At 41.4% G+C, this 24,207-nt stretch overlaps 1 protein-coding gene across 1 annotated transcript in view; it reads left to right on the forward strand.

Moving 5' to 3' along the window:
- The window catches only part of LOC149305337 (carbamoyl-phosphate synthase [ammonia], mitochondrial-like), a 184,732-nt gene that overhangs the window by 29,082 nt on the left and 131,443 nt on the right, over positions 1-24,207 (forward strand). The window contains exons 3-6 of the mRNA XM_089477636.1: positions 8,353-8,497; positions 8,780-8,869; positions 9,846-9,902; positions 13,217-13,309. Of these exons, the coding sequence (XP_089333762.1) occupies positions 8,353-8,497; positions 8,780-8,869; positions 9,846-9,902; positions 13,217-13,309 (385 nt within the window). The remainder of the gene's footprint in view (positions 1-8,352; positions 8,498-8,779; positions 8,870-9,845; positions 9,903-13,216; positions 13,310-24,207) is intronic.

Below are 24,207 nucleotides of genomic sequence, written 5' to 3' on the forward strand. Positions count from 1 at the left end.
CCCATAGTGGATATAAGAAGAGTGAAATCAGAATGAAGGAAACAAGTATTTATTCCTCTAATAGGGACATAGACTTGAACTTGGGCCAAAAGTTCTAGCCCCTAAATATGTCTTCTCCTGCCAACTATCTTTTATTACTTTTTATTACTTACTTACTTTGATTTTCAAATTCTAAAACAGTGTGAGTAATTGATAATAGGACTTTTCATATTATTATTCTTATTATTATTATTATTATTAAAATTTATTTATAGAGCGCTGTAAAGTCTGCATAGCAAGGGTCAAATAAAATAAAAATATAAAAAAGAATAAAAACTTGTCAAGTGGCGTACAATCTAATTATATTGTTAATTATATTACAATTGTATTGCTGTGTTCTAATTTAACTGTAATGGCTGCATCCAATGGAACACTGGGATTTGTAGTTTGGTGGAATGCTAGAAGAACTCCCTGGCTGAGAATTCCATGTATCCCCCCGTGATGTAAGGCATCCTAAGGCTTGTCCCACAATTCCTACCCTTGGATAGGCCAACTTCACAATAATGTTGGTGCCAAGTGATGGAATCCGATCAGAAAGGATCTGATCTGAGGAAAAAAGATCTGAGTTTGTGAAAATGTTGTGTGAGAAAGATAGGCTCGAGTGATCCAGTAAGGAGATCTATTTGGTTGAAGAAAAGCCAAAAAGTTCTGGTTTGTAGACAGTTGAGAATGGCAAGGTCTGCCATAACTCAGGTTGAAAATCAATATATGGTTGGAACTAAGTACTGGGAAGTTGCTACAGCTTTAACTGTTCTACAAGATCTAACAAATAAGGTTGAACTGCTTGTTAATTTGTTAACTCTGACTTAGACTGGCTTTCTTCCAACCTGAATCAAGGGTGGGTCATGCTTATCATAAAGAACATAAATCTAACACACAGTAGTTCACAGTGCGGTCACCTGAAAGTCCAGGACCCAAATCCAAGGAGAGATTTTAAAGGGCTCCATAAGGTAAGGTGAGAGTGGAAGCATCCAAGGCTAGGAACTGCAGGGCCAGCCTTGGAAAAGCCAACGTCACACACCTGTAACTTTCACATCCCAGGATATATAGGCCCTATACAGACAGCCAAAATAAAGCTGCTTCGAGTCACTTTGGAGGTATGGTGTTTACATGATGCTTGCATCCTAAGAGTCTGGAAGCTGCACCAAAGCTGCACTCTAGTCCTTAGGACTGGAGCGTGGCTTTGGTGCAGCTTCTGGACTCTTAGGACGCATGTATCATTGAAACACCATACCTCCAAAGTGACTCGAAGCAGCTTTATTTTGGCTGTCTGTATTAGGCCATAGGATGTTGTCATGGTAGTTAAAGTGGAACCAAAGCACTAATACTGTGTCACATGAAAAGGTTTAATATTATTCATGCCTGTAGAAATTCTTATGTAGTAGAAACATCTATGTTATTGTGTCAGTGGAGGGGTAAAATGTCCCTCCTTCTAGAAAAGAGCTTTTATAAGATTCCACTAGAGTGGCTTTCAATATTTTCCTTCATGATCAAACACATCTTTACATGGTTGCAAGATCCTAAAAGAACTTTGCTCTTCATGTATGTCAATCACCACAGCACAAGATGGGTCCTTAAACCGTTTCACTGGTAGAATAACACTACAGTGCAGCAAAGAAAATCTGTTTGCCCTGTTTTGCTTCTGCAGGCACTTATTTACGCTTTTTGACAGCACTAATTACTAGCTGTGTTAATATACCTGCCAACAAACAACTGTTTAATATAGATCAGAATGATGGAGGGTACCAGAGTTTTCTTCCCCTGTGATAGATTATGGGCAATAAATCTTGTCACATCACAAAAGCCAAACAGCATCTGATGGATTAATTCCCCTTCAACAAAATGGCACGGTAGCACAAACTGTAGTCATTTATTTGCAGATCATTCTTTGGGTTTGTGTGAATTTGCACCTGTTGTCATAAAAACATGCCTACATTTCATGGTGCTTTTATTAATCCATCAGTGTATCTGGTGAGCCACTGCACTGACAGTCTATCCCATAGGATCAGATGTCAGGAAGTTCCAGCAGCAACATAAACAGATGCCATGACTTCACCTGCTTGTGCATTTTGGGCATGACTACCAGAATTTCTTTATGCAGGTTACTTTATGCAAGCACCACCACTGCTATGTACCACTGACTCCTATGACAAACAGTGTTGAAAAATGATTTTATCCTTCCAATTGGCCCAGCTGAGAGCCAGTGTGGGGTAGTGATTGAGCACTGGACTGTGACTCTGGAGAGCAAGGTTCAAATCTGATCTTGGCCATGAAAACCCACTGGGTGACTTTGGGCAAGTCACACTTTTTCTGCCTCAGAGAATGGCAATGGCAAACGCCCTCTGAAGAAACTTGCAAAAAAACACCCTGTGACAGGTTTGCCTTAGGGTTTGCCTTAGGGTTGCCATAAGGTGGAAAAAGACTTGAAGGCACACAACACACACACAACAACAACAACAACAAACACACACACACACACACACACACACACACACACACACACAGAGTATTTAGTGGCCTTCTCCAGGGAATGACAAAAGAAAAATTTACATGCATCTTCCCTCAAGATGCATGTAAAATTTCTCATTTTTAAAAAGACCTATTAGCCCAAATGAACAAGTACAAAACATTACTTAAAATGCAACTTTATAACCATGGTTTAAACAGGGCTGCACGGACAACACACACCGATATTGCAAAAAACAGGAAAGAAAAACTAATCCCAGAATAAACTTCAGTGTGACTTATGATAGCATAACCAAAAAAACTGCAGAGCAGTATCAGAAAATATTGGCATGTCTTGCAAGACATAATAGGTGCCAGAAATAGCTCCTTATTTATTTTAAGGGAACTCATAGAATTTGTGACATATTAGTAAGAAGAGTTTATTCCTGACATTTCGCCAGCATCTGTGGCTGAAGATCTCTGAAGATGCTAGCCACAGATGCTGGCGAAACATCAGGAAGAAAATCTTCTAGAACATGGCCACATAGCCCAAAAAAACCCACAAAAAAAAAAAAAATAGATGCCAGCCATGAAAGCCTTCGACTTCACATTTCTCAGTGACTTTGCAAGCATGAAGACCATTGGAAAACTTCCTTGCTTGTGTGGCCATAGTCTCACATGGATGTAACTTACTGCATATGAAAGGCTCTAAACCCGTTAAAGAAAAGATTCAGTATATTATTTGTAAGACCTTCTCAACGGAAGATTTCAATTTTGGCCAATTCTAGCATGCATCATCAACTCACCTATTTTACTGTAGTAATGATATGCAGATTATGGGAGGATTTTTATGCAATAGAATATCAGGCTGAAAAAAGAAAATGTCATTATAATTATCCATAGCAATAGCTTTATTTTGCCATAAAGGCATTCTCACTTAGCAAGAGACTGCAGCTGCAATTCATAACTCATTTATTCCAGAGCAACCCAGCTGACTTTAATAGGATTACTCTATAATAATTGTAGCATGATTGTGCTTATTTATGTATGCTGCAGGCTTACCAAAATCATACATTAAAAGCAAGAGCCCAATTTATTTTGGTTAGTGGCAAAATCTACATATTCAAAAAGTAAAACGTGACACTGGAATATTTCATAGCAATTGTTTCATTTGACACATAATTTCTCTCAATTGGCTAACACACTCAATTGTTGATATCAGCTAACAACCATTCTGGAATCTTTAAAATGCTTTAAGGTGTGCAGCCATCCATCTTTTCACAGTGATGTCAGCATTCCATAACAACACCTCATGCAACTTGCTGATATTTGAAAAACTGTGCAATGGATTCAATTATATATCATTGAAATAATAACAACAACAAAAACAAATTAGATTTAGCTTCTGTAAATCATGCAGAAGAATCCCAGTGCTCTTGGCAAAAGACACTCTGGGAATACTTCATAGTCAGTGCAGTGTGATATATTATACTTACTGCTGAAGTGAAACTCATTAGTTCTAGAAGGACAGCCCTGAACATTTTATACCTTTGGGAAAATCTAGTCCTACATAAGGAATCCCCTGTTGTAACTGTTTTAACAAGCCTCCTTCAGCGCCTTCAAAGCAACCCACCAGTTTCTGTCCGCCATGATAAACAGATTCAGTACAGTGCATTAGAGCCAGTGTGGCATAGTGGTTTGAGTGTTGGACTATTACTCTGGAGATGAGAGTTCATTATGTTGAGGTATAATGAGAGAGAGAGAGAGCCAGCATGGTGTAGTGGTCTGAGTGTTGGACTATGACTCTGGAGGCCAAGATTCAATTCCCAGCTCAGCCATAAAACCTGCTTGGTGACCTTGGGCAAGCTATATGATCTCAGCCTCAGGGGAAGGCAATGACAAACCTCCTCGGAACAAATTTTGCCAAGTAAACCCCAGGATAGGATCGCTTTAGGGTTGCCATAAGTTGGAAATAACTTGAAGGCATACAAAATTAGCAACAACAACAATAGCAACAGCTATACCATGCCAACCAGGTGGACCAACAATTCTAGATACTGATCCAAGACTCTAGATCTGATATTTAGCAAGAGAGTGTTTTAAATGTGTGTGTGTATGCTCATGTATGTGTATCCCTACATTTAGGACCCCCCTCCAGATTCATCAAATCAGCACATGGGGTAGAGGAATGAGATGCAAGTGTGATCCCTCTGCATCTCATGCATGCATACAGACATGACCCACAAGCAAGGTCCCATTTCCTTGTGTCACTTGACACTATTGCACTCTCTCTCTCTCTCTCTCTCTCTCTCTCTCTCTCTCTCTCACACACACACACACACAGAGGTGGTTGATACATCAGAGAGCTCTTGGTGGCCAGAAAGTGCAGGGGGTTGGTAGCAAAGCAACAAGATCTGGTCAGCAAAGCTTGGAGGATTTCTTTTAAAGTCTTTTACCACGTATAACAAAGCTTGTAAGTGAAATGGACATCCTCATAATCAATCATTAATATTAACAAATAATAGACCATAGTTCAGTGTTCAGGTAATAAGAATAAGAATTATGGGATCATTCCAATATAAATATTAGGCTGTCAGTCCTCTGTATCCACAGATTTTGCATCCATGGATTCAACCACCCATGGCTTGAAAATATATATATATATATGTATATGTATATGTATATATGTATATGTATTTACACACACACACACACACACACACACACACACACACACACACATATATATATCTCCAAAAAGCAAACCTTGATTTTGCCACTTTATATAAGGGACACTATGTTTTACTACCTCACTGTATATAATGGGACACGAGCATCCACAGATTTTGCTATAGACCGTGGGGGGAGGCATTTATGGAACAGTGGATACCAAATGCCCACTGTAATAGGAGTGTATCCATTTACCTATTTCTTCCTTTTCTCCAAATAAGACCCATGATGAGTAATTTTAAATAAAAATGTGAGACACTTCTGGGTTTTTGAGTGAAGTCTTGGTGGGCCATGGCAACAAAGGATATTTAAAGGAGGTTCATGGTAATGAAAAGGTTAAGAACTTCTGGTCTAGAAAATAGCACATATTTTTGGGTGGGGTGCAATAGGGAGTACCAGAATCAGCATTACCTCAGGTGAGAGGCAAAAAGGCCAGTACTCACAGCTCCTGCTCCCAACAACACTTATTTCTTCAAAGAATAAAGTTCTGCCTCAGGCACCACCTCTTCACTCTTACTCTGTTGGCTAGGCAAAGTCTCTCAGCAGCCTGCCAGCTTTATCAGGTAGGATACTAACTTGTGTACAATGATGCCCTCAAGCAACCTTATTGGCTGCATTAGGATACAATACCATCTTAGGAAGGAAACAGAAAGAAGAAGGAATATAGTACCGCCTTTAATACTGGTTTATCTTAGCCTGCACTTTCATGGATTTCAATCCGTCTGTTCAGATGTAATATTAATGACACACGTTTTGAAGCAGTTCCATAGCTGTGAGGGTGAGACCAGTGTAAAGGGATACATAGGCCTGTTACAGACTGCCAAAATAAAGCTGCTTCGGGTCTCTTTGGAGGTATGCTGTTTAAATGATGCATGGGTCCTAAGAGTCTGGAGGTCGCACCAAAGCCATGCTCCAGCCCTAAGGACTAGAGTGCAGCTTTGGTGCATCTTCCGGATTCTTAGGATGCATGCATCATTTAAACAACATACCTCCAAAGAGACCCGAAGCAGCTTTATTTTGGCAGTCTGTAACAGGCCATAATGATGTAAATTGTGACACTAGCCATAAACCTTCCGAGTCGTATAAGGTGTCAAGCAGCTAGCCTGTTTTGAGGAAACCAATGAGAAACCAATGTGTGAAACCAATGCTTCCCGATTACCTGAAAGTCATGCCCCTTAAAACAGGAAAATGTACTTGAGACAATACTTTTACTAAATATATAGCTGTGATGAGACTAATATATTAATAAATGTAGTCTGCCAAGAAAACGTTATCTGTTCATCCATTCTAGTGCACTGGAATTTCCTTTAAATGTCCCCCCTCCAAATGCCACTTGTAGGTCAGAAACTGAATGACCCACACTGCTTAAAGACTTGTGGTGTTGATATTCAATGCCTCTGAAGAAGTAGATTGAATGAAAGACCATGCAAAAATAAATCAGTCTTAAAGGTACTGCTTCATATCTCCACACCCCTCTTTTTCATTCTAAAACTTAACACATCTGTCTCCTGGAAAAGTGGCACCTTAGGAACTTGTCAGAATTATATAAACAAGGCAGCTGCAATGAGATGGGTAGACTCTATTGCAACTGGAAATTTGCCACCACAAATAGGGTAACGTTTTACAGTTAGGCCAGGTCTGCATATGTATCACTTTCAGGTAAGGGAGGAAAAGGGGAAGGCAAAATGTATACCTTGGAGGACTATTTATATATTGAGCCTATTTCTGCACCACTTATTATATCTAAAATGTTATCTTGAATGGGACATAAAGGTAAAAATGATTAAATCCAAACATTGGGGAAGGAGATGTGCCACCTAACCTGATCCGAAGCTGTTCAATGCTTCATATGTCAACAGCAAGATTTGAACTGGGTTTGAATGCAAATAGGTATCAGTACTGGTATAATGTGCTTGTGGCTTGACAACCCACTCAGCATCCTAGCCACTATATTCTGTGCCAGCTGCAGCTCCCATATTAAAGACAAGATCAGCCCTGCTTAAAGTGCATGACAATAATCTAAATGCAGCATAACAGTGCACAGACTACAGTTGCCAGGCTATCCTTGTTTAGGAAAGTGGTAATAGGTGCTCCTTTCCATTTAACCCTTTAATGATAATGATGGAATCAACAACACCTCCTCCTAACTGTATCCTCATTCCTTCTGAGTCCTACTCCATCAGAATTCCCAATCCCCTCTTGAACCATGTCCTGGAGGTTAGCACTAACCCTAGGTTGCCAATATGAGTGACATGACAAGAAACTAGACCTATGGAACTCATGAATAAGAGAGGACAAAGGAAAGCACCTATATTACTACAGTGAACATTCCTAGTTCCTAAACCATGATTTGCCTTTATATGTATTAATTGAGCCACTCTGTCCTATTCCTTCAAAGCCATTTGCCTATACCATTCCCCCCAAGTGTAACTGGAGCTGTTCTTTGTTCACAACACCTTCTCAAATGCATTTATTTTTTATTTTTATTTCCCTCTGGGAGTTGATTTTTGTTCAGTAAAACACAACATGCATAGAGGCAACCTTCAGAAATGTGCAACTGAAGGTAGATGAGGATTCACCTTGGTAATTAAAATCCTTATATGAAAATGTAGGAACACTATCACAACCATAGAAGAACCGTGAATTTAAAGCATAATGAGAATATCTGTAAACTTGTTAAGGACATTCACAGCTGAAAAAACACTGTTTCCCACATTTCATTCATTATGGCTGGAATCCTTTCAGTGATGTGTACTGGTATAATCAGGGAGCTATGTTAGCATAAAGATTTTTTCCAGTGTTGCTCAAGAAGGCGCTTGGTACTTCCTTGTGTAATGAGTTATCCCAGGTTGTTGGACATTACTGGCTGCAGCTTGGCTCTTCCAGCCCAAACAGACCCAGAATAGCTGAGTACACCAGAAGAGCTCCATTGCACTGTTGCCCGGCTGGCAGACATCATCCTCTTGGACTTCCAAATGGATATACGGGTGGAATGTTATTCTCCATGAGCTTTAGATATAATAATAATTTAGATATGATATAAGGCTGGGTTTGCAATTCTGATAAGAAGCTTTAATTCTGATTGCCTTTCCCCAGCTCTCATGCATGAAAATAATTTTCAATTGGCTTTAACTCCAGGTACACAGAAAGTCTGACTGACCCCAGCTACCATGGACAGATCCTCACACTGGTTAATCCCATCATAGGAAATGGTGGTGTCCCTGATACTACTGCTTTGGATGAAATGGGACTCAGCAGGTTCTTGGAATCTGATGGTATCAAGGTAAGGAGAAACAACATCAGAGCTGATTTAAAAACCAACAACCTTGATTTAGTAAGAAAGAGACTTTCCTTGCTGAAGTTGAATATATTGACTTTTTAAAAATTTTCTTCTGTTATGATGCAAGTATTAAATTAGTGAACTCCTCTAAAAATATTCCTTCTAATATAAAGTAAAAATTGTACTGTGTCAAGCATCACATTTATTTGCTTCATCATAGGTTTGACATCAGGTTATATTTAAAAGTTGTTTCTTCCAACTGTCATTTGCTGTCATTCTTTACAGGTTTCAGGTTTGCTGGTGTTGGACTATAGCAATGAATACAGTCATTGGAGGGCTGTCAAACCCCTTGGGCAGTGGTTGAAAGAAGAAAAGGTGAGGGATTGTTAGATAACCAAAAGTAGACCATTTCTTGCCAAATATATTTTTGGAAGTGCTAGCTGTTGAAAGACAATGAGACACAAAGAGGAAAAAAAAAGAGTTCATATTTTTTTTTCTGAAATGCCTGCCTTCAAATCCTAGTACACATTCAATAGTTCTAAAAGCAATCATTTGCTAAAACAGGTTTTTGCAAGCGTTTCTATAGCAAAATTTCCTTCCCTCCCCTTGAGTGAATTCTTTCTTGATTTTGGAATGTCAGGTTATGTTTAAATGGGTTCAGTAACCAGAGTTTCTCTTCAAGGCCTCTCCATCAGTCCCCACCAATTCCTGCAAATGGTAGCTTTGAAGATAATTCCCTCAGATACCAATGGTTTGCTCCTTCCAGAAAACCTTAGGTGCTGTAGTTCAAGTATAGCACACAGCAGGAGGTCTCTCTTAAAATAAAAGCCTCTGCATCTTGCTACAATTTTCAGGATTTGGGGGAGAAGCTATAAAAGTTAAAATGCTATAAATTCAGTTTAACTTTACAGCATTAAAAATTGCACTGAAAATGCTTAACTCTCCAAAGAATTACAGTTTCTGCCATTCTTTAAGAAGAAATCTGTGTTTTGTGTATCAGTCTGTTGTTGTTCCCCACCTCAATCCATGGGAAGAGGGAGGTAAGATATAACAACAACAACACAATATTGTATTACATTTTTTTTATTTTAAATAGCAGTTCTGACCATATTAGGATGTATTAACAGATATATATTCACCATAATAACATGGATAGAATATTAACCAAATGACACCAACCCCACAGATACTATGGAAATCTTGGCTTTGTTTTGTGATTGGTGTTAATTTTGTTAATGGCATCATTGGCCGGTGTAGTCTTCTACAAAGTTAGTTTATTTCAATATTTTGACAGGATTGCCATAAATTTCTACTTTTGATCTTTAATCTGCCTGCATTTGTGTTTTTCCAGGTCCCAGCTCTTTATGGGATTGATACCAGGATGCTGTCAAAAATAATTCGAGACAAGGTAGTCAAAAGAATTGTGAAATCAATGGGTTTAGGGATAGCTCAAAAGACAAGTGCAAGGTGGTGATGGTTAGTTATTAACTGGCCTCAAGTTGACTCCGGTCCACATGGGGCCCACCAAGATGACACCACCTGTCCAACACCCGGACGCCGCGAGCAGGAAGTGGCATCATAGCAGCGCCCCTTCCTGTTTGCGACACTGCAAAAAAGAAGTTGCTCTAGGCAGCTTCTTTTTGGCGGCGTGTCTGTGCTGCAGCGTGCAGACACTGCAGCACAGGCATGGGGCAAAAACGTGTGGCACAGACCCCATGGTTTCACTATTTAAGTCATAGTCTATCACACAAATTACTATGCTGTGTACATTATGCTGAGGTATAATGAGAGAGAGAGAGCCAGCATGGTATAGTGGTCTGAGTGTTGGACTATGACTCTGGAGACCAAGATTCAATTCCCAGCTCAGCCATGAAACCTACTGGGTGACTTGGGCAAGCCACATTCTCTCAGACTCAAAGGAAGGCAATGGTAAACCACCTCTGAACAAATCTTGCCAAGGAAATCCCATGATAGGTCCTCCTCAGAGTTGGCATAAGTTGGAAGCAACTTGAAGACACACAAGAACAACATACTGAGAGATGCTTCATATTTTTAAAAATGTGTAGTGTAGCCTTTTCCCTCCCCGTAATTTTCATATAGTTTAGAACCTAACCTATATTTTCCATTTGCAAATCAGTGTTTGCAAATCATTGTTGAGAAATGGAGTTTCAATATGTAAGATACATCAATGAATTCTGAGTAAACTAAGCGTAAACCTAGTAGCCTGGTTTCATTAGGTTACCCAGGGCTGAAGTTCAACTCATTCCTATGAGAGTGGAGAGTTTGTAATCACCTGTGCTATTATAGACTGAGACCATCACCCATCTGCTAGATCACTGGTGCTATTTTAATGCTGGCTTGGGTAAACCTTATGAAAGCAGCTAATTAAAAATATGTGAAGAATATCCTCCTGATAATAGAAAGATACAACATACGAAAGAGACTAACTCAGTGATTCCTAAAATGGGTAAAGATCCAGGGGGATGATGAGGAAAAAGGGGGTGGCAGGGGAGTCTTCAGTAACAGTACTGGTGAGCAAGATGAAGGGAAGGGAACCACAGGTCTTTAGGACCATGTGGGGGCAAGGAGTTAGAACGCTTGGTGGTTAGGGAGAAGCAGTGGCAAAAACAAGCTTTCACATTTGAGACTCTATTTAAGCTTTGAGAACAGCTGGCAGGTTGGAGCTATTGCTCCTTCTTTTTTTCATTGGACAGGCCAAGAGAAGCAGCAGAGAAGAAACCATGTCTGTGAGTGGAGGATGACTCAAAGAAGGGTTTGTGGGTGGGGGATGACTTGGAGCAGTATGTTGAAGACGTGTCTCTGGGCAAGGGGGGGGGCTCAATTCAACAAAACAGTCCTTCATCTCTCTTACCTCTCTTGGACTGAGAGTTCTTCCTTGCCAGGGAGAAGCTTCCACCTTTGCACCCAGTCATTATGGGTGCAGCAACTGAGCAGCCAGCTGAGTAGTGACCAAAATGTGTCTTACCCATGCCAGCATTGCAGCAAAGGAGCCCAGCTCGGTGGGAAGCCTTCTTTGAGGCGGAGGACGTACCTCTGCCTCGGAGAAGGCTTTCCCAAGCAGATCAGTTCAGCGGGAAGTCTTCTTTGAGGCGGAGGATGTTTCTCCGCTTCGGAGAAGGCTTTCCCAAGCAGCCCAGGAGACCCAGGGGAGAACGAAGGGCACCCTTCCCTCCCTTGCTGGGTCTCCTGCTTTTTGCTCTTGAAGGGCACCCTTCCCTCCCTTGCTGGGTCTCCTGCTTTTTGCTCTCCATGGAGAGCAAAAGGCAGGAGACCCAGGGGAGGGTGAGTGACGCCTTTCGGTCCAGCTGGCCTTCCTTCTGTTGTAAGGCCAGTGCAGGCGAGAGGGAGGAACTGGTCTGGGCCTCTTCTGCTGCAGTATTCACACATGAGAGGCTAAGGAGGAGGAGGTGGTGGTGGTGGTGAGCTGGACATGGCTGAGGTGGACACTGTTGGCTCGGTGGTTGCTGCACAAACAGTAGACCTAATATCAATAAACAGGTGTTGGAGGAGTGCTAGGATTACCACTCAAGAGGAAAGGGGGTGGTAGCCTGAAAAAGTTTGGGAGCCATTAGACTAACTGAAAATAAATAGTATACAAGAAGTACAAACAAACTGAAAAGACTATGGCACGGTACAGACCTCCCAAAAAGGGAGGCCTGTGGGCACCTGTTTTTCCTCCGCCGGGAAGCTGCAGCCGCCAAACTGTGCAGCTTCCCTGTGGAGGGAAAAGAACCTGTGAAAAATGGGTTTGTTTTGTCCTGCAGGGCCGATGGTGCACTCATGATGTCACAGAGGTGACACGATGTGCGGACGTTATGCATCCGTCATGTCACAATGGCGGCACCCATATACATGGGGCACTGCCATTGTTAGGGCACCACGCCGTACTAGGGTTACAAACCGTGCGGTTGTGTCCCTTAAACCTAGTACGGTGCCAGCATGGCGCTTTAGCCCCATGTGTACTGCGCCTATGTGTGCTGCACTGCAAGCATGGGTATCCTTGGTAGGTCTGACAGCCATTTTGCATCCCTCTTGACATTCCTCTTGCATCCTCTTCATTCCCAAAATTCTTCCACTTTCAATCTGACATTAGCAGTCACTGTACCTTCAGATTGAAAGTGAAAATACTTCAATAATGAGGAGTATGCAAAGTGGGGAAAAGGTACAGTATTGTTTTTGACCAGCTGGGAGGGAGAAGGAAGAGGAGGGGAAGAAGGTGGATCCTTTGCAGCGATGGCTGCAACGTCAAATTGAAAGTGGAATATGTTTGGATATGTGGGGGGGTCAATGTGTTGTAAGGTTGCAGAGAGAGTTATGGGTGGTCCTCTTGGTGATAGAGGAATCTGTATCATTCATGGGGAGGGGGGGGGGCTAAGATATTCACAGTTTTTCCCCGTTCATGGAGGTCCTCCACATCTAAACCTCATGAACATGCAATGGAATGTACAACACAATGTAATGTACTTTGCATTGAGAACTTGAAAAAGTTATTTTTCGGGATACAACTCCCAGCTGCCATGCTAGCTAGCCAATGCTGATGATCATAGTTAAAAGAGAGATAGTTAAAAATGTTTAAGCTGTCTAAAATTACAAGGAAATAAAATAAAAAATATACCAGGCAGCTGTTCCACCTCTGAAGAGAATTTACCCAACTTTTTCCCCCTTCTTGTCACTGACTTGTTTAATTCTTTATTTGAACAGGGAACTGTTCTTGGGAAAATTGAATTTGAAGGTCAGCCTGTGGAATTTTTGGATCCAAACAAGAGAAACCTGATAGATGAAGTTTCAACTAAGGTAAACATTCCATTATCACTGAACTACAACAGACATCTCTGTTGTACTATGTAATTGACATATCTATGGCGCAGTATACATGGTGCTAAAGCGCCATGCTTGCGTCGTGCTTGGGTTATGGGACTGCGTGGCAACCGCACGGTCCCTAACCCTAGCAGGTAATGGTAGCATGATAATGGCGGCACCTTGTGCACACGGGCGCTGCAGTTATGACGTCAAGGCTGCACTACATCCAAATGGCGTGGTGTGGATGTGGCGTCTTCATGCCAGCCCAGGCCGCTTAGGGTGGCCTGGGCACAGCTCATAAAGGAACTCTGAAATGGAGCTCCTTCTGTGGGTGCGCCTCATTCCTTCAGCCACCAAATGGCTGCGGGAAAGACACCAGGGAGAAAGGGGCAGAGGAGCTCCTTTCTCCCCTGGCTCTGGCTCCTGGGGTGTCTTGAGGCATGAAGCCCTAGGACACCCCTTTTCCAGGCCACAGGGAAGCTGCATTTTGCCGCTTCTCTGTGGCCTGGAGAAGCGCTGGATTGGGGCCTTTGGGCTGCAATTATGTCTACGCTGGCCCCAATGCTCTGAGGAAAGGGGCGAGTGCAGGCCACCCCAAAGGAGCAGTCTGTACCGCACATCATCATGTTAATGAAATGCCATCTACTTGCAGATACCTATATTGTTTATGGGGTTGGCTTGAGTTTCTACCATTGATTGGACTGCCAAAAATTAAAAAAAGTCTGTGGGCAGGGCTGGTCATACCACTGTGAAGCAACCACCGCAATCATCAGATACTGAGGACATAGGGATGCAACACTAGCAGACCCCCAGTCATTGTTCTTGCTGATCTTCATTGTGTTTGCTGATCACTCCAGCTTTTTGGAAAAGAGAGCAGAGTGTGCCAGATATCTTGTCCTGCCTTCCAGGATGGTGGGTTGGGTTATCCTGCCTTTTGGGAAGTATACTTGGGGCTGGCTTTGATTAATGTGAATACTGATCAGCCCATCCCCTTCTCTTCCCACATGCCATAATTTATGTGCTCCTTTTGTCATCTGAAAACCATGGGGTGGCTTAGGCTAATATGCATGTTTTAAAAACAGGCCTGCTCAGGAAACAGGCTATCAGGAATGCTTAGGATGACTTCATGATTTCTTACTGGCCTGGAGCTGTTTGTATTTAAAGGAGTCCCTAGTAAGATTGGGCAACTGTTTGCAAAGTAGTTAGATCTCTTACACACTGCATGATAATAGCACTGTGTTGTTGTTGATGTTATGTGCCTTCAAGTCATTCCTGACTTATGGCAGCCCTAAGACAATCCTATCACATTTCTGGGTCTGAAAGCATGTGACTCAGCCAAGGTCACCCAGTAGGTTTCCATAGCTGAGTGGGAAATCGAACCCTGATTTCTGGAGGCATAGTCCAATGTTCAAACCACTGCACCACTGGTTCAGAGAGGGCCTTTAGAACTCTCTAACAGAGAGCTCTTCTAGGGTCCCACCCTAAACTGCAAATCCAAGGATTCCATAGGATGTTCCCATAGCAGTTAAAGTGGTATCAAATAGATAGATAGATAGATAGATAGATAGATAGATAGATAGATAGATGATAGAATTAAAAAGATCTTTGGTTAGCAGGGAGTGACTTTCCTAAGCTAGGGAAGCTTCTTTCGTGATGTTGCCAAATGAAAAAGAAGAGGTATTATCTTCTGTCACTTGTTCACATCACACTGTCTGGAAAGTGTTTTGATTCTCCTGGGAAATGAATAGTGGTGTGGCAACTGTTGGGTCTCTGTGTGAATAGCTTCCAATGAGGCAAATCTGTGATTTGTTCAAGACTGGGTCAGATTCAGTACTTAGGAGTTCAAGAGGGGCAATGAGATGGAGACTTTCCTTCTTGCATTGTCCTAGCTCGTATACCCAATTTTGTGGCTATTTTCCATCTTTTTTTTGGGGGGGGGGGGTAAAAAGGAGAGGATGTTATAAGAAAGAACTTGTTGCAGAATTATTTAAAGAAACATTTCCTAACTGATAGAAGTTCAGATCAAAAATATAACAATGGTATGAGTAGTACTAAAGATAATGAATATACAGTAAGTGTTATCCAGGAATCTAGAAAATTATACCATGGCCAGTAGTAGGGTGAGATAAAGTAAGAGTCTACCACCAATGGGTAGATCAGTCTATTATTGATCCATGTTAGTTTTGCATGCAGCCATTCTTAAGTATGTTTTGTGTTGTTTCCAGGTGAGTGTGGAATACAATGAACATTTGTAATGCGATTTTTCACATGTAGTCATTTAGACTCATTTTAATAAGCATTTTGGTACATTCTTTGAGTCAAGAACTGTATCAACATTTTTAGGGAAATAAACCCGAAGCATTGCTATGTTTTGATCTGCATATTAGTCTGGGAATTAGAAATCAGATTGTTTTGCTTGAAATTGTTGTCTGGGCAAAATCTTTGTGGACCCCATGTAAAACCTACAAATGGCAAAATAGATATCACCACTGAAAAGAGAAATCTCATATCACTTTCCCTTCTGTCTCCCCTGTAACACATATTAGATACAGGCTAAGTGATCCACACTTATGGCCACACAAGACATGATACTAAACCGTCATTAGAGAGCCTGTCAGGTCTTTACATACATAGCAGGTACAGGGAAGGCCTTTCTGGACTGTATTGAGGCAGGAAAGAGCTGAAACGCTTATAATACAAACGTGTTTAGCATCAGTGCAGAGGTGATTAATGGTTTCCTTATCAATCAAGTGAAGAATTTGCTCCAGAACTTGGTTTGAACTTTAAGGGAGTTATTCAAGGTCCTGAATCTATTTAGGGGACGGAGGTCAGCTTAAGGACCTTGGATAGCTCCTCTACAGTGTTAGAGAGCTATCCAAAAGCAGATTCAGTCTTGACATGGATGCCAAACGATGTCAGGGCATGTGACACCACCTGACTGCTAATATCACAACTGCTCCAACATTAATGTTTCACACCTGGGGACTAGTACAATTTAGAGGTCACTGACAGATTTCACCATTAGTGAAAAGGGATGCCCTAACCGTACTTGGGGGATGCAGCTATTATGTGTTGGAAGTGCTGTCGTGCAATAAGTGTCACCAAACCTGTTTTTTTTCCTGCTCTAATTGTGCTTTCAAAGCCATGTGTAGTGATCTTTCTGTCTAGCTCTGTGGTTTACTGCTGAATAAATAAATTTAGGGTTAATCCATGGATTCTGTTGAATTTCTAGCATGCTTTACTTTCAGTTTTACTCACAAATTGACATGGGAGTTTGATCAAGATTAGCCTATACCATGTGCAGCTGCAGCAGGACTTAAATCTTCTCCTGCCCAGCTGGGGATCTTCCTTCATTCCTTTGGTGCCAATGGAGCCCTCCTTTAGCTATAAGGGTGAATTTGGAGGGGAAACAATGGTCCAAAACACACTGCAGAAATAATCCTGTTTGAGACCGGTTTAACTGGCCTGGCTCAGTGTTAGGGAATCCTGGCAACTGTAGTTTATTTTGGCACCAGAGCTCTCTGACAGAGAAGGCTAAATGTTTCACAAAACTACAGTTCCCTGGCATTGATCCAGGGCAGTTAAAGTGGTCTCAAACTGGGTCGTTGCTGCAGTGTATTTTGGACCAGTATAAGGCTTATACCTGGTGGTAAGCCCTTCTGCCTGTTCTTGGTAGGTCTAATCCCATCCCCCCAATTTATGCTTGGATTAAGAATATATTAATGCTTATTTCCATGCAGTACATTTGGGGTTGGAGTGTTGGTAATTTTCAGCCTTCCAGCTGGAATCTTATCTCCTGCTGATTAATATTCTGCTGCTTGCCTTTTGTTTTTGTTTTTCTTAAAGAGCTGTAGAAACTAAAAAGGAGACTGTTTGCCCAATCCTTGAGAGCTTAAGCCATGTTTCAGTTTTACCATTTTTTCAAGCATAAATAAGCAGCTGTCGTAGGTATTGTGGATGGTCTGTGCCACTAGCACTACGGGGCTGCCATAAAGATGCTGAATACAGCACACATAAAAGAGATATAAAAAGATTAACAGAACTCCTGTGATCTCATTATCTTTATAACTTTATTTTATAGTCTTATAAAGTAACATCACAAATAAAGCTGACAATTAACTAAGCTCTTCAATGGTGGTAATTATGGGACATGATAATCTATGTCCTAGCAACTGTTTTCATATAAATCAAGATGCGGTAACATTTAGTAACGGTTTTCTTTTAATCAATGGTATATTAGAAGGGATTGATTTTCTCATTTCTATGACATTGCAATAGGCCTGTGTTTTAGACAATATACTGATTGAACTGGAACCATGTTAACTTTATCTTTTTTTAAAGAGTTAGATGGCTCACATCTTGTTTGTCATGACATCTAGATTCCTACAATGAGGCACAGGGACAACAACCGTCTAAGATTATGGTTCTCACACTCTTATTCTCTTGATGGAGTTCAGCTCCCCAAAGTCCCAGCTTTGGGCCAATGTTCAGGTTCTGGGAGCAAGAGTCCCAAACACCCAGAAAACTAGAGTCTGAGAAGCACTAGTTCAAGAGATTATTTCCAGACACTATGAAATGGGTCCAAGCTGCGTGAGAAGGGAATAGTCATGTTGGTAGTCCTTTATATGCTTATGTATATTTATGTATAAAGAGTATCCTTCATCATGATCATGTATCAAAGAAAGGGTGTCAGATAAATGTTTGCATAAACTGATGTGCATAAATGGGGAATCCTCCATCATCCCCACCTAGCCATTGGGTGCTTCATTTTGTTGGGCACTTTTCTACCAGTCTGTCTCTGAGGCTGAACCCAGACACATTAAAAGTGCTTGAAGCAGAGGGGCATGGGAGACAGCATAAATAAAAACGATATCACGTCATCTGTTTTGTATAAGATGAAGTGGGCATGTAGATAGCAAACATAATACACATTTTTGTCATAAAGCTCTGATTCACCCTCTCCCCCTATCATTTTAGACATGATTGGTGCAGGCACTTAAGTAAACAAGCATAACTGCCTGTCATGTCTACTTTGGCCCTTACAGCAAAATTATAGCACTCTTTCTTTTTCTTTTTCTTTCATTTACTGCTGGAACTTTTCATGAGTCTGTTGGTTTAAAGGTTCACAATATAGTTCATATAGAAGCCTAAGGGAACAGAAAATGCACCACACATTTTACACAAGATATATATATATATATATATATATATATATATATATATATATATAAATACAAATCTCTTATTCTCCCTGATGTCACCACCACAAACACCACCATCATTATTACATTTATATACCGTCTTTTATTTTTGGATTTCTGGATGGTGTACATATAAAATGTAAATTAAAAAAGATTTAAAACATAATTTCATGCACTCTGTTACTCTCACCATCCAAGGCCAGATGTTAGTTTTGAATGCAGAATATATAGTGATGTAGTCCATAGATTGTGTCAGATCCAGAGGGTGTTCCTCTGGCCTATGCATCTGTTTAAAATAAAATATATTTCTATAATAATAATAATAATTTGTTTTATTTTTATATATACCGATATTCCAAAGATCATAGCGGTGAACAGCAAGTAAGCTAATTAGCAAGTAAGCTAATTTGCCCCCAACAGTCTGGGTACTCATTTTAGGAACCTTGGAAGGATGCAAGCCTGAGTCGAGCTTGGGCCCTTTTGCTGGTCTTGAACTTGCTTGTGGTTTTGAGTGAATGGCTGCAGTACAGGCATTTAACCACTGCGCCACCAGGGCTCCTATTAGACATGTAGGGAAATGTACCCAGACTATATTTTCTACAGTACAAGGTATGCAGGAATATGTAATTTTCTTTCCCTGGCAGAATTGCTTGTATGACTTGTGCTTGAGCTAACTATGGTGCGGGACAGACTGTCCAAAAAGGATGGCCTCCAGACCGCAGGACTTCCCCGCTGACCAAAAAGAACCCGCACAAAGTGGGTTCTTCTTGTGGGGCCATTGTGATGCTGCAGTGCGCCAGTGGCATACTTGTGATGTCACAATGGCGCTGTGACATGTGGACGCTAAGCGTCCATCACGTAATGATGGTGGCACCCATCTATACAGGGCGCCGCCATTTTGATGCTCTCGTCATATGCGAGGGGCATCTGGAAGCGCCGCCCCTCGCACATGATGAGGGCACCCTATTGCGCCCATCTGTCTCGCGCCTATGACATCAAAACCAAATTATGAACTTTAATTTCTAAAGAAAAAGACTGTGATAATATGGCTGGTTTATTGGGATTTTGCCCTTTATTGCAGGGGTAAATTCATTTGGGCTCATTGCTAAATAGAAATGGTAACCAACATGGTTTACCTAATAGTGTGCCAACATGATTTAGCTAATAGTGTGTTAAATGTCTTCTTCATGCATTTCTGTGGTGCACCTCACATACCATCTCAGTCACGCAAATCCTGGGATGGCTGAGGAATATCTAGCAACCAGAGACTTCCATCTGTGGAATTAATTCTAGTACATTCCTGATCATGGTCAGGAAAATTTGTACCTTGAGAGAACAGCAGTAAGAGGCCAGTCTCCTGTCCTTCACTCACCAGGGACTAATGGGTTTGTGGGTATAGTTCCCAAACTTGTTTCCCCGGAGGTTATTGGTCTATCACCTTCAGAAGCCCTAGTCAACATGGTCAAAGTTGAGGTATTCAGGGATTTGTGTAGTTTATCTGAGGATCCTCAATTTGGGAAGGATTCTAGGTTTGGTGGGACTGAGGAAACTGGAGTTTTTCCAGTTCAGCATCCTCTCATGCTGTGAGATGCAGCAAAGTTGTGGCACAGGCCCCTGTGTAGAGCTTACAGGATGAGGGGTTTTAAGTAGCATCCATGTGTCCTTCAGATCAGATTTCCCTACAAGAAGCTTCTGTTTTTCTCCTGAACAGTAGCAGCTCACCTGTGAAATGATTTAGTTACGAGATGATGATAATCTTATCATGAAGCCTTCCAGCTGTGAAATATCTGTGTGCTAAAAGAGCCTGATTAAAAGGGAGTTATTAAAAGAATAAAAATAGTTTGCTCAGCAGTAGATCAGACATGGACTTTTAAAAATGCATTTAAAACTGCAGCTGTCTCAGGTTCGGTGGACTTGATGGGGAAGGAGAATGCTGAGTTGCTCATTGTTGGGAAGCAAAATTGCTTACATAGAAGACGGAGTAAAGATGCAAAATGTATTAAAATGCAATCGGTCTCTAAGGATCCCTGGTAACTTTGTACAGATGTTTGGTAGCAACCAGGATGAACACTAAATGTGGATCGTGACAGTTTAACACACATGGCTAAAAGATCATAGTTCATATCTTACAACCATATAAATGATGATTAGAAGCTCATAAAATCATGGATGGTGTAGAAAAAGTACAACATAGAGAACTTAGGCCACTTAGTAAAGTTAATGGGCAGTAAATTCAGAACAGAACCAAATTCTTGTTTAGACAATACACATTTCACAAGATGGCCAGTAGCACAGATGTCCAAAAGGGCATGGTTTCAACCAGTGCTACTAAAAGTGGTGGTCCATGGGGTGGTACTGGCTCACAAGCCATGAGCTGCTGGTTCTTGGAGAGCTTCCAGTAAAGCAATGGCATGAATAGGGCACCAATCCCTGGCACAATGGGGAGGGGGGGGGATGGCTGTTCCCTCACATGAGATAGCTTAAGAAGCATTTGTTTTGAACAAATTTATGAAGGACAATATGTGAATATATAGGCATCTAGATGATAACCTTCATGATAAGAGACAGTGTACCTCTGGATATCAGTTATAGAAAAGCAAGGAAAGAAGGCTGGCTGTTGCCATCATGTTATGCCTTGTGGTCTTCCCTCATGTATCTGAATGTCCACTACTGGAAAGAGGAGGCTGGTATAGATGATGTTCGATAGGAACTGAGACGGCTTTAATTACATTGTTTTTACTGAGAAGGAACAAAAGGTAGTTTGCAGATGACATACTGAAAACTACTCCCCCCCTCCCCTATGGCAATAGGTTTTCAATCAGTTTCTATATTTTTCAAAATGATCTACAGGATAACTGAATTTAAAAAAATGTTGAGAAAGATACAAACACAGAATAAAAACAGTAGTAATCATAATCACAATAAATGAAAATCAAGTGACAGACTGTAATGAAATACTAATAGAATGGAATCATTTGAAAATGACAGTTTAACTTTTAAAACCAGAAAAATGTAACAATGTTTCATTTAGGTGAAATATTGGGTTAAGATCATTATCAATGAACAAATCATTCAAAATGTTATGAATAGAACTGAGAAATCCCAACAGTTTCAATGGATGGAATGATAGAAAGTTAGGAACCTGCTTTGATCAGAGCTTGGAAAAGTTAGGTTTTTTTGGGGTGTGTGTGTGTACAATTCCCACAATCCTTCAGCCAGCTGGGATACTAGCTCTTGTCAATGACTGGATGGGAGACTGACTGAACAGAGTTGGCAAAAATTACTTTTTCTACTCCAATTTTCATAATTTTCCAGCTAGAAAGGACCAATTGTAGTCCCAAAAGGTATCTTTTGTAAGCTCTAAAACAGTGGTTCCCAAATTCTTTTTGTTCACTGCCACCTTTTGTCTTGAATGATGATGCTAGTGCCCTCCATGCATATTACTATACAGTGCGCTCGTGTCATACGCGGCTTTCAGCATATGCTGAAAGCCGAGCAGGAAGAAGGGGCAGTGCGTCCCATAGGGACTAATGGGGTGCGCGCCTGCTGCTGCACCGCTGCATGCACGAGCACCATTCATTTAAATGGGACTCGAGCACAGACAGTATTTGCTTTATGCTGGGGAGTCTGGAATGGATCCCCCATGTAAAGCAAGAGCACATTGTATTAGGTCTACTGTTCTGCTGTGAATTCAAAACTGCCAATATCTGTCACTTCTTCCTTTGAACCTGGTCACCTTGGAAGCAGCACCTAAGCAGCTGGCTGAACAACAACTGAGATGCCTCTCACCTATGCCACCTATGTCAGTGAAGAAGGACTCTTAATCCTTCTTTATCAGGGGAGAGAGGTATGCAGCCGGTGTGTGTATGTGTAGGGGGTTTACAGAGGCCACATGCTATGGACTGGAGACTGGAATGGATGGAGACAGGAAGAGATTTTAACTAGAGGAGCCGCTCCAAGATGAAGGACTTTTGCTGACACACACACACGCACACGCACACACGCACACACACTGCTTCTTCTGTTACATCTCCTCTCAGCCTGTCTGATGAAAGATATCAGGAGCAGCAGTGCAGCTCCAACCTACCAGCCAAGTCCCAGCGAAGTTCACAAAGCTTAAGCAGGGTCCCAAATCTGAAAGCTCCTTTGTGTTGCCACTTGTCCCACACTACCATAGCCTCTAACTCCTTGTAGTCAGTCATTCTGCCCCAAAATGGTGCCACTCTGAGCCATAAAAGTGGTGTCCTGCAACCAAGCCTTGCAAGTGTTTCCCAACCATTCCTGCCACCACCAGTGAAGATACAGGTAAGGGAGTGAGCTCATGTCAGCAGGCAAAGAGCAGGAGATGTGCCACCACACTAAATGATCAGTGAGGATTCATGGTGGTTTTAAGGGACCCTGAAAAAATGTTTCATGCAAGTCTCATGCCCACCATGGTCCTAAAGGCTGCTGGTTCCCCTTGTCTTTCTTTCAGACCAATACTTGGAGGAAGGACCCCTTGCTGCCCCCTTATCTTTCCAACACCCCCTGGGGGGCATGCCACCCACTTTGGGAATCACTGCTCTAGAAAATGATACACATTGTATCATTCCAAGACAGAATATAAGCCACCTTGAATCCCATCTTGAGAGAAAGACAGGATAGAAACTAACCTACAAGATTTGGTTCAGACTCACAAGTCAGTGATCTGGAAAACAGCCCACTTTGTCTTGAACTTGATCAGAGGCTATCTGATTAGACTTCAAACAGAATCTCATTTAAGAAATGTAAAGCTTCATACCTTCCTAGTGAAAGCTAAAGACAACTGCTTATAGTGAAACCTCAACTTCTGCAGGTTTAACGTTTGCAGATTTGATTATTTGTGAGCTTGTCATAAATAATTAAATGGGATGTGTTTTCTTTTTTTGAAAGTTCAGTGAGCCATAAATGGATAAAATAAGACCAAGCATATTGAATTTTGGACAAATAAATACAAGAGACTCTGTGTAACAGTAGTCTTTGGAGGTTTTCAAAAATTGATTTGTTTATTCTTTTGAGATTTTGGGGGTGGGATGAGGTGAAGTGGGGAAATCTGTATCAAATAGAAAAACAAAACAGAGGTCAACCAAGGGAAGAAATCTGCAAAATATCAGAAGGGTAGGTTGATGGATTTTTGTACAAGTCATTTTTCAAGTGTATTTTGTGCTAGCCACCTTTACAGTTAAATTGCGCTAAAGAGGATCTACTTCTTTCCTCTCTGGGTTCATGAGAAATTCAGATGCACACATTGTAGAGTGTCCCCAAGTAAGAAACTTGCAAAACTTCGGAAGGGCAGGTGCAGGGTTTAAGGTGGTAGAAGGAGTGAAAAAGTGTTTGAGATATTTGGCTTTGTTTTGTTTTCTGCTCAGCTGACAACACCAAACTTATGGGAAACTGAAGTGGTTTTTCCTCCCTTGATGGAATGGATAGATGACACTTTGTTAAGGAAATCTGCAGAGCATAGACTCCAGAGCTTATGCATGCTGTGTGGTGCAAAGGGAGACTTTAAAGCAGAGTGGACAGAATTTCAAGCGTCACCCTTGACATCTGATGAGTTGCTGGGGGCTGAAGATGTGTATATCTGTAGCTATCTACTAATTGGCTTTAACATTATTCCAGCAAATTTTAATTTTCCCCAAAGCGATCATGCTGAAGATTGGTAAGGTGGGCAAA

The sequence above is a fragment of the Sceloporus occidentalis genome, unplaced genomic scaffold (assembly GCF_023333645.1).
Source record: "Sceloporus occidentalis isolate IW3139 unplaced genomic scaffold, rSceOcc1.0.p SCAF_12, whole genome shotgun sequence".
NCBI lineage: Eukaryota > Metazoa > Chordata > Lepidosauria > Squamata > Phrynosomatidae > Sceloporus > Sceloporus occidentalis.